Source organism: Pogona vitticeps, chromosome 2 (genome assembly GCF_051106095.1).
Source record: "Pogona vitticeps strain Pit_001003342236 chromosome 2, PviZW2.1, whole genome shotgun sequence".
NCBI classification, from domain to species: Eukaryota; Metazoa; Chordata; class Lepidosauria; order Squamata; family Agamidae; genus Pogona; species Pogona vitticeps.
In genome coordinates, this window is record NC_135784.1 from 265601150 (window position 1) to 265612855 (window position 11706).

The following is an 11706-nucleotide window of genomic DNA, read 5'->3' on the forward strand; positions in this document are numbered from 1 at the left end:
AGAGTTTGTCAGCATTCAGCTTCGTTTTTTTATTAACCACAGCACTGAGTCTTATGAACGCAACAAACTGTTTAATCTCTACAATGATCCAGGCCAACTTCACACCATGCATCCTGAATTCTGGTTGGTTTTATTAAAGCATACAATGAGTACAATTTCTGGTCTGTTTCAATGGTGAACTGTTGAAATCAGAAACCATTTTAAACTTATATTCATAACCCTAATGGAGGAAAGGGGTGCATATGAAACTAAGGTTTGTCTTTGCGTCTTCCCACAACAACAAACCATGGTTTACTATGATGTTTAAGCTAGCAAAATTAGTCTTATTTTAACGGCAATGGCACAATGGATGTAAATATATTGACAAGATATTTACTGATACTGAATCATACTCTGGAAACATATCTATAATGTACTTGATTATTGATTTCATGAAAGTGTGGGGCACATACAAAACTCAATATGTAGTCCTGCAGATGCTTACTGTTCCAACTACAGATACTTTGCATAAGCAGAAGTCCAAGATTTGGGTTTTCCTGTAAAATCTTCCTAAGCAAGGCTAAAGAATAATTATTCACTTCAGATGTCTGTCTGGAGAGTTTAAAGCTAATAAGAGGCTTTGCAATGACTTTTATGTGCAAAGGCCTTCTGGGTGGTTTTTGTTACCTTGCCCAAAAGTACAGTTTGTATAATTCAATGCACACCTGCATCATTATGCTTCTATTTGAATTCCAAACCCTAATTAGAATTTCACTAAGTAAGCACTTTTCAATTACACCTGCTAATTGATTCCTCATTTGAGATAAGCCAGCTACTGAATCAGAAAACAGATTATCAGTGGAATAAAGGACAAAATTATCCTAACCAATGGCCCATATAAAACATCCTGAGGAAGTTAGCTTTGAGGGTTTCGTACAGCTGCAATTTTATATGCACTTTCCAGGCAGAAAGTCCTGTTCAACATAACAGAATTACTTCTGAGGAGACATACACATGACTGTGTTCTGAGTGCCACTACTGACAAAAAGGTTAGTTCTACTATGTTACTGAATGATAAAACAGATGTCCCAATCCAACAAGAAAATAAAGACTTGACTCTTAAATCAGCAACCTAGCAATCTAGACTCATACCCATGGCCCCAACCTATCTGAAATCAGCACAAACAGGTACATGTAACTCCTACCACTTTTAGTGTGACTCTTATCAAAATAGGGGAGAGTGGGTCAGTCCATTAGGATGAGTACCACTGAGTAGACATGTGCTTCCACATGCACATCTTGTATGATGCACAATCCACCAAGCCACACCAAGTCACATTTTTACAAGAATTTATTGCAATGTACATGATACATTTTATGGATGGCTTTAAAAATTGTAATTGCAGGCTTGTTCAAAAACATCTTGAATGAAAAGAAATGTAATTTATTTTGGGAATGTTCCACTAAGTTAGAAAACTTCAGTAACTTTCTCCCAATGAGGAATATATATTATTAGTTCTAATTTACACATTTGAAGAAACACTTTTATGTTAAGTTTCTGCTCAAAATAGAAGACTAGCATTGCTACTTAGTCTTGGGAACCTTTAAACTATTCTTATTCTGATTACAAAAATACTACAAGAAAAAAGTGAAATCAAAGAACTATTTTTTTAAAAAAAAAACTATGAAAACTTAGCAAGAACACAGCCACAACATGAGCAGTAGACCTGTCATTAAATTTCAATTCAATATGGATTGTATGTGCAGTTTCCATAATAAGGAAGTACACAGAAAAAAGTGTTATCAGTACTTCAGAAGCACACCCAAAAAACCGACCCAGACCCTGAGACCACACACGGATTTGTTAATCTGCCATTTGCTCACATCAGCAGCTGATACAAGTAGCCACACACCCTCTTCTTCTACACCTTTGGAGTAAAAAACGATGAACTATACAGTACTTCACATACAGTACTGTATTTGCAAAAAATAATTCCTGGTTTCCTAACATGCGTTTCAGAGAGCAGAAGAATCTAGTTCCTTATAAACAAAGATCAGAAAATCCACAGGGGTTCTTTTTCCTTCCGAAACACTACTTTCTTTTCCTGATGAGCGATCACACACCCCAAACCTTTCCCATACTGGAAAGGTGAGAACCGCACAAAAAAAACCCTGCAAGAACAGCTAGCTCTGTGACCCTCTGCATTCCAGCGCAGGGCGAAGCTTCCTGTTGTGTGAGAAAAGGCATCCTCGGTGTAACCTGGGCAAGAGGTGTGTCTTTTTATCCTTTTCCACTGAGCCTTATCTAAACGGATTGACACTCTTTCCTCACGCAAGACCTAAACAGGCAACAACGCGCAGACCAACCCACCAGTCTGCTCCAGAGGTATTTACCGTGGCATACCACCAGCTTGCAAACGCCATCCTGAACTGCTCTGCTGCTCCTCCAGGGTTCGACTTAGCAATTGCTATCCCCTGCCTATACTACGGGACGCGCCTCCCGCCAGCGGGGCGGGGCACGCGGTGGATGGGGAGGAGCTTGGGGCGTGCCGGGGCCGCCCCCTCAAGAGCCGCGGGCTAGATAGGGAGGCAGCGGAGGGGGCGAGTCAGTCGGGCAAGGGCTGGTGCGGGGCACGGTTAGCCCTCTGCGAGCCTGGCGCTAATCTTCTCTGCGGGGGCGCAGAGAGAGAACTGCGCTCAAGCCAAGTGGAGGCTGGCTGTTCGTCCTTCGGACGCTAGAAAGCGAGACTCGTTTTTGAAGCTCCGTGCTCGATTGACTGCCTTGGAAAGCGGATTTCGTGCCCGGGGCTCAGTTCCTGCAAGCACGAGAGGCGTGTTGTCTCATATTTTCCCTTCTGATCGCTAGAATTTGCAACGGTCATTCTGTTCTCCATCCAAGGTGTAAATTTCTAATAGAAAACATCTCGATGGAAGAGCTCTAAACTGCAAAACCTTTCTTCTGTATTATAACAGAGCTAACATTTAACCACATCCTTTCCTCTCATTTTCCGGCCGTAGCATTCTGCGTCAGTGCCATCTCTGCCCATTTAAGCCGCAAACAAGTTCCTTATGCAACCGCCAGAGAGCTTGACTTGAGCCAAAGAATGATACAAGGCATACGTTCCAGGGTTTATTCCTGCAACATGGGAGTAGTATTAAAGCTGAACGCCGCCCAGCACACAGAGTGCCTTCCAGTGGCACGATCAAACCCCACACATCTGGGAGTAGCTGGGCTATATCCACAACTGAAGGTAGGTCTCCTGGATAAATTTGATTCCCTGCAGTTCAGAATTGCAGGGACAGAGGGAGATGGAGAAGTGTTTATGTGTCTTGCCTCACTGCCACAACCAGCAAACTTGATGAGGCATAAACTATTCATGGACACCAGCTTAGTTTTTAAAGTCCCTGTTGCAACATATTAAAGAGAACTACCCCTGAAGAATTTAACATTTAGTCAGTGATCCACTTTTCACACAGCCATCCTCAGAGGGGAAAAATACTATGGGGCTTCCATGTCTACCCATAAAACGAAAGTGATAGGATTGCTTTGCACAATTCCTAGCAGCTAGAAACTGTTCTGTACTCTCAACGACTTCCAGGCCAATATTCCTAAATCTAGACCAGATGGCATTGGACTGCAGTTTCCAGCGAGCACAATAAAGGGAAGGAATGCTGTTAAGTTGTAGCCGACCTACAACATTGGAAAGAACAAGGGAAAAGCTATGTGGTCCCCCAAATTGCACAAATGTAAGAGTGGGTTATTCCTTTTATTGGACCACTAAAAATCAAACTGTAAGCCTTTGTGGAGAAAGTTTCACTTGCTCAGGCTTCGTACACCCCGTAGTTGTGTACAAAAATTGTGTACAGTTTTTCAGCACTATCCATGAAATATGCCTGAAGATGTGTAATTTTCTCCAGGAAAGCTTGCACTTTCCTTTTTAGTGGTGCAATCGAAGGAATCGCCCACTCTTACAACATCGGAAAAGTTGCACTTCACCCGCCCTTGATCCAGACACAGATAGGCTGCCTCCCGTCCATATTCCCATGACTGGGATGAATTCCCTCCGCGGGTTAGCACGGAATCAACTTTAACGCCGCCGATGGGCTGCCAATGTCTCTCCCCACCCGCACACGCAACAGAAATACTGTAGGGGAGGAACCGTGGGCCCTCCAGATAGCTCCCACGCCAGCCCCCACCGAGCATGGCCGCGAATAAAAGGATTGTGGGAGTTGAAGTCCAAAACATCTGGCGAGGGCAAACCCAGGGACTCGCCCTTCTGCGAGGGCAGGCAGTTCACTTCTGCTTTCCGCGTTCCTGGCAGGGAGGTCACAAGTGGGGGGGAAACGTCCTCAACTAACGAGCGAGGGTCTGGGGGGCTCGATCCTCTCTCTCCTCGCGCGTGACACGCTGGGCTCGATTCACGGCGCGAGTCCTATCAGTTCCCTGCCTGGGCGCGCACAACCAGCCGCACAACTCAAACGCACCGCCAACTTTTCCGACTCGTCTGGAGCCGCTTCGCCCCACTCGGCCCAGCTTTAGCGGCGGCGGGTTGCCCCCACAGCCCTCCTTGTCGCCCCCGCCTTCTTGCCCCAAAGGGCGCGGGCGGATTCCTGCGCCCCGAGACACCCGCCTCCCCTCCCACCCGCCTTCCCCTCCTTCCGCGGCTGAAAAGCCTTGGGCGGGCAGGCCTCTCGCCTCGCGGGGAAAAGCAGGGGGGAAGAAATTCGCTTTCCAGCCCGACGGGCTTTCAGCCTCGACTGCCCGCCCGCGCCTCCGCCCCGCTTCTTACCGCTCTGTCCCCCTTGGCGGGGTGCTTTTTGCCTTTCCCCGGCTGCGACATGACGGCGGCGCCCGAGGGGGCTTCTCCTTCCCTCGCCCGGTCGAGCGCGCTGACGGGACGCGGCCGGGTGAGGCGCAGGGGGGCAAGGGCAGGGGCTGCGCCGCGCTGAGGCAGCTTTTCCAACGGCCCCGGGTGCCAAAGGCCGGCCGCTGCAGCCCCGCTAGTCCCTCCTCTTCCTGCCGCTGCTGCTGCTGCCGCTGCGGCTTCGGGCGCTCCCCGAGAGCCCGAGGTCCCCGGGTTCGCTCGGTGGCGGCGAGGGAGGGGCGCGGGGCGCGACGGAAGACGCCTGGGGGCCGGCTCGCCGCGGTTGCCGAGGCATGCCTTGCAGGCTTTGTGAAGCCCTTGTCAAGAACAGACCTCTGTTTACCGAGCCTGCTGGGCGAGGTCAGCTTGGTTGGAACGGAGCTCAGTCCTGACAAGGGGCCAATTCCCCCAGGACTCCGCCGCCAACCCCTCCCTAACCTCCCGTTTCTCGCTGTTGTGGCCAGCCGGGGGCTCCTTCGATCAGAAGCGACAAGGCTGTCTGGTCATTCACCTCACTAAGCCCATGCTGGCCCCGAAAGGACATTGGTCAGAACTTGGTGTACTGTCTTGAAGGAACACAGTGAATTGCCCTGGGTCACGACCCCCGCCGGCGATGCTTGCAGCTGAGGCTCCCTGACGATCCTGCCAAGCACAGAAAAGCTGCGCCCTCCTTTTTAAATTTCCTTTTTACATTACAGTCAGAACCCCTCAACCACCAGGGCCACTGCAGAGTTCCCATGGTCTGCCACACCCCCTTGAGGCCCATGGTGCCCTGCAATAGAGTTAAAGTGACATATTGATTAAGAACGCACAATTAAAAATAAAAAAAACTTCCCAAAGTGTTGGGATATGGGATGTCCTGGGGCAACGACCCTCAAGAGCCGAATTCCTGACTGCAGTGACTAGAGATTCTGAGACCCAGGGAAACTTGGATGACAAAGAACTGGGTACAGATTTGCAGTCGTCCATGAAGCTTTCCTATTGTCATAGATGAGTCACTATTTTTCAGGCCTTACCTTACAAGTTTTTTGTTTAGTTCACTGTGGCTATGGGGAGGGATTATGTACCTCACTTGGAGCTCTGTGGAGGAAAAGTGAGTTGTAATCATAACAAATAAGAAGAGGAATTAGTACTGAATAAGGCTATTCTTCTGTATTTACTTAATCTGAGTGTAAGCCCCACAGAACTTTGAGATGTCTGACTAGACCTAAGTTTGCAGTGGGAAGGGTCATTCACAAAAACTGTTTACTTTCATCAGTGTAAAGGTTGTAAAATACAATCTGGCTGAAAGAATGAACAAACAGATGTCTATGAAGCACATCAGTTTGCAAAAATATTTGTTAAAGTATATCCAGTTATTACAATATAAACCTATAATTTAAAACCACATAAAAGCAACATTAAAAAAAAAAACAACCTACCGTACTTTAGGAATGTCTGCGGGGAAGAGCTGCAAAACGTATTCCTGTATCTCTAAATGAAAACAAGAATGCATGGACTTCTTTACAGATGTTATTTTGCAATCTTTTAGTAGTGAGAGAAGTGGAATTTTTGACCTCACTGCTAAAGTAATAATTAAATTCAAACTGTTGTTAAGGAGGAAAATAAAAAGACTTATACCATAGAATCTACTGGTGGCAGATTCTGCAAAGCACAGATGGGAAAAGTTACTTTTTAGCATTAGCCATGTCAGGTGGGGGATCCTAGCAGTTATGGTCCAAAATACTACTTTTTAAAGCTCTGCTAAAGAGATTCTGTACAGTGTCAGACTATTTATTTATTTATTCTAGTTATATCCCGCCTATCTAGTCATTGTGACCACTCTAGGCGGCTACGAGTGTGGAATTCAGCTTTGAAATCCCCATTCGTTTTTAACTTCATTGAATGGCTCTGAGCCAACCAGGCTTTGTGCCTTATCTGTTGTTGAAATTAGCTTTGTTGTTGTTTAGTCGTTTAGTCGTGTCCGATTCTTTGTGACCCCATGGACCAGAGTACGCCAGGCCCTCCTGTCTTCCACTGCCTCCTGGAGTTTAGTCGAATTCATGTTGGTAGCTTCAATGACACTGTCCAACCATCTCATCCTCTGTCGTCCTCTTCTCCTCCTGCCTTCACACTTTCCTAACATCAGCGTCTTTTCCAGGAAGTCTTCTCTTCTCATGAGATGGGCAAAGTATTGGAGCCTCAGCTTCGGATCTGTCCTTCCAGGGAGCACTCAGGGTTGATTTCCTTCAAAATGGATAGGTTTGTTCTCTTTGCAGTCCAGGGAACTCCCAAGAGTCTCCTCCAGCACCACAATTCAAAAGCATCAATTCTTCGGCGGTCAGCCTTCTTTATGGTCCAGCTCTCACTTCCATACATCACTACTGGAAAAACCATAGCTTTGAATCTACGGACCTTTGTCGGCAAGGTGATGTCTCTGCTTTTTAAGATGCTGTCTAGGTTTGTCATCGCTTTCCTCCCAAGAAGCAGGCATCTTTTAATTTCGTGGCTGTTTTCCCCATCTGCAGTGATCATGGAGCCCAAGAAAGTAAAATCTGTCACTGCCTCTATATCTTCCCCTTCTATTTGCCAGGAAGTGATGGGACCAGTGGCCATGATCTTAAGTATCCTATCCATGGCTTCACATTCCATGCTGTAGAATTATCACAGCAACCACCCCGAGAACCAGAATCAATCAAGAGAAAAGAATGGTTCTTGTCACCGAAGCATCTCACCATTGTGGCTGGGAACTCACCTATTCCCATAGGTCTCTTGCACTTTCTGACAGCAGTCATCATAATGTACTGCCAAGTCAATTTTGACTTAACGGCAAACCTTTTCAGGATCTTCCAGTTAGAGAATACTTAGATTAGATTAGATTAGGCATCCTTCAGTCTCAAAAGACTATGGTGACTCTACCAGGGGCTCTACCAGCGACTCTGCTAGAGAATACTCAGAAGTGATTAATCATATTAATCATTCCCTTCTGGGGGTATCCTGGAACTGTGCAACTTGCCCAGGGCCACAAAGGCTGGCTTTTCTGGGATGCGTAGTGGGGAACTGAACTCCTAACCTGGGCCTCCCCAGCCAGAAACCTCACTGAGTCATCCAGTCAGAGTACATAGCATTGCATTCATTTTATTAAAAGCCACTGAACATTGTAAAATGGTAAGCTGGCAAAAGAATAGATGCTGCATACCAGAAGCCAGAAAGCAACATAGAAACAAATCTTGCATGCACTGCAGTCTTTTGTGGCAGGGACATTAAAGCCTCCCTCATCCCCGTGATCCCAATGAAGATCGTGATCTCTTCGCTGATGTTCTCGGCAGGAACATATCTATCTGTGCTCCATCAGGGTCCAAGGCAGTGTAGGTACAATGAACACTGGAACAAACAGGCAAACCAGAGAAGATTCTTCCTCCCAACCCCACCCCATCCACCCAGGCCAGAAAAAGAGCTCTTAAAGGTACCGTATATCACTACACAGACCTGCTTGGTGAAGAGGGGGGGAAAGGGAAAGAGGGGAAAATAAAAAATATTTTTATTGGGTTGTAATATATGTTGGGACTAAGCAATAAGCCACAAACATATGCATAGTCTTCATTGACCAGCTGGGAGAAAAATGAAAAGGTAAGAGATAGGCTTGCATAAAAGTCAGATCTTGTGGACATGAGTTCTTAAGTGAACTCAGACCCAAGGTGGAGAAAGCAGACTGAAATCCCGGAGTATGTGCAAGTGTTAAGTTACACTTAGCTTGGTTAGGTGGTTGCTGTGTATTTATTTCTGTATATTGGGTTGCTTTGGTAGAATGGGGAGTGACTGGGTTTTGGTTGGCAGTGATATGTTGGATGTGTGCCAGAAGACTCTATTAAAACAGAGGGAATACAACTTGTGTAAATGCATATATTATATTATATTATATTATATTATATTATATTATATTATATTATATTATATTATAAAATGTATGTTTGAGAAGGAGTGGTTATGTTTCAGTTTAAAAGTAGAGAAGGTGCTTTGAGGCTAGTAGAATGGTCTGAATCCAGGAGAGAAAGCCGTGAGGTAGTTTATTAAGTGCTGTGTTCTTAGAAAGAGCTGAGAAGTCTGTTTTTGTGAAGAAGCTGTGAAATGCAATGTACATCTTGTTGGAACTTGTATAAAAAAATAAACTCTATACAGACATATGTAGAGAATTAAATGTGCTTACATGTTAAAGAGAGAAGGGGAGGAGCTTTTAGGGAGATTGATTAAAATGTGACTGACTGCAGCTCTAAAACTTTTCTTCTGTAATAGGTTTGCACTGGTGTTCAAACACTGGTTATAATTTTGGAAAATTAGCATTCAGAAGATACTACGCCACATACACTGCTGGCCAGTGCTGGTTTACATAGTCAAGGCTGTGTCACCAAAATAACATAGACTATGTGTGTTTCACCACAAAGGTTTTTAACTTTTTTAAAAAAGGGCAGAGTATGTATATATTCAGCCTTCAACTCTGGTGGTGCTTAGGCAGCAGTTGGAGGGGAGTGCTGGCTGTTTGCCCTGTCCGATAAAGGAAAGGAGTCCAGTTGCCATTTTGGTGGCAGCATACTCTAGGCAGAGAAGGTAAAGGGCACCACAACAATAACATACAATCTGTATGTTATACAGAATGGCTTGGCTTCAATTTTCCTTTCAGTTCAGGATTCCCTGACTTTGTGCCTCAGCTGTAAACCTAGCACAAGTTTTACTATTAATTTGGACAAAGGAAAGTTCAGATCATTCCAGCTTCAAGCTTGGTTACATACAATAGCAGAGGTGCCAGACATTAAACCCAATATGACATGCATTACTGTGATCCAACGCTGACACAAATCTCAGCCAACCACTATATTTGTCTGCAGAATACAAGAAGAAAGGGACTGAAAAGGGAAGGACAGAGTGTCCTCTTACCAAATACCAGGCTATAAAAGTGGGCAACTACATATTCAGCTCATGCTGATTTAAATGTCATTGTTATTCTTGCTTTCCATAGACACTCGTAGTAAAGTGTAAGAGACAGACTGTCTTATGTAGCATGAGATTACTCATACTTGCACAGAGACATGAGGCAGCATTGTTCTTCATAATCTTGTCTCTGGACTCTTTTCTGTCCAGGAAGGGTTCTTATACAAACTGACACAGAGTTGAAAACAACTAAGAGCAGGATATCACTGTTTCCCAGGAAAGTTCTGTCTCTTTGGGGTTCCAAGTGAACATTTTTTGGTTTTATTTTCCCACCCACTCCTTCTAGATTTGTTGATTTTAATTACAGTATTTTCCTTGTTGCATTTCCATTCACTGTGCACTCTTATTAATTCTTACCATTTTAATTTTTTTTGTTAAACATATGTATATTTAATGTATTTGAATTTTTTGGAACCCTCTTTGAATGAAAATCCTTTGGAATGAAAAGTAGAGCAGAAAACATTTTTTAAAAGATAGATAATAGCATCATTGTTTGTAACTATTGAGATCAGCTGGAGACTTTCAACTTGTAGCTCATGAGTCTGACTACTTCACTAAACTATGTATAGTGACAAAGTACGGAGAAGAGAGCAAAAGAAAAGGTGTTTTCTACTTGAAACACAGATTATATTTTAAATGACTGTATATGCTTGTGTATCTGTGTTAATTTTAAGCATCACCTGATCTTCATCAACCATCAGGTCTAACAGACCATACTGCATTCCTGAGGGTTCAGCACACAAGATTCAACTCCCTAGTATAAAGCCTATAAAATACAAAGGGAAGGGCCTGACAGAAGCAGGCTGTGCTGTCCTAAGACTCATGAAACTAAAAGACACATGAGCATATACATATATACATTATGTGTAACATTAGTGCCGTTGTCCAATCACACTACAGATTTTTTCTAGCACAATTCTGAAAACAGAAGTTGCAATTTTAATCTGTTCTAGCATAGAAGAGCCTTGTGGCAACTTAAAGGCTTACACGCTTGTGCACTAAGACTCGCTGCAATCTGTTTACTTGGCCAACTTCTGAGTAGATTGATTAGGATTGTACTGTTATTGTGGAAGAAAGTTTTGTGGACCAGAGTCCCTCCATCAGCTGCACATGTACATAGATAAGTATGAAGAGAGGGGGAAACAGAGCTAAGTAGCAATGAAATGCAATAAAAATGTAAATACTGTATGCAGTTAGTATGGCCATAAATGGAAACACAAAGCAGATGATATATTTGCATTTAAGGATAGGCTTATATTGGATGTTTGTTTGAAGATAAAGTGCTCAGCTATCCAAATGACAGCACTATTATTTGTACTGGTTCAGGGAAAGCCAAGAATGGAATGGTTTTAGAAAGAAGATCAAAGCAGGCCGAAGTTTTAAGCCATCAAGGGTCCTTGAGTAGGAAGCAAGAATACTTAAGGACTACTTCAAAAGCAGAGTCTAGAGGAAGTCCAGGATCTCATATAAGAGGGTCTCTTGGAGTAATGTTAGATAGAGATTATTGCCAGGAAAGATTGATTGTTGTTCTAACAATTCCTGCTTGTCTTAGATTGTGAGTCCTCTGTGCTACACCCAGGGCTCAGTGGCAGGTCACTGTAGTCTCTTGGGCGGAAATACTACTTTTAACAAGGACCTTGCGTGGGAGTCCTTTCTTCATGAACAATCTTGGTCAATCTGGTTGGCCATATCCCATTCCCTGAGATTTCAGAACCAAAGGCTGAGACTTAGGGTGGGCTCTTGTGATGCCATGGAAACAGGACAGAAAAAGATCAGAAGTGGGGCCACAACTCCTTCTGGGACTGAAAAGGGCACAAGACACTTCATTCTTGCCTTGGTCCAAATGGCACTATAGATCCAGGTGCATGTCCTCATCAGTTTTCTCTTCAGCCCTCTT

At 44.3% G+C, this 11706-nt stretch overlaps 1 protein-coding gene across 8 annotated transcripts in view; it reads right to left on the reverse strand.

The window, feature by feature from the left end:
* The window catches only part of CAST (calpastatin), a 70640-nt gene extending 65476 nt beyond the window's left edge, over positions 1-5164 (reverse strand). For 4 of the 8 annotated variants that reach the window (XM_078386291.1, XM_020793230.3, XM_078386290.1 and 1 more), the window contains exon 1: positions 2374-2501. In XM_078386291.1, coding sequence (XP_078242417.1) covers positions 2374-2403 — 30 coding nt within the window. In that variant the 5' untranslated portion in view covers positions 2404-2501. Of the gene's footprint in view, positions 1-2373; positions 2502-4769 lie in introns of those variants that run through there. The other 4 variants (XM_078386289.1, XM_020793228.3, XM_020793231.3 and 1 more) reach the window with 2 other exon arrangements.
* Between the last annotated feature and the right edge of the window lie 6542 nt (positions 5165-11706).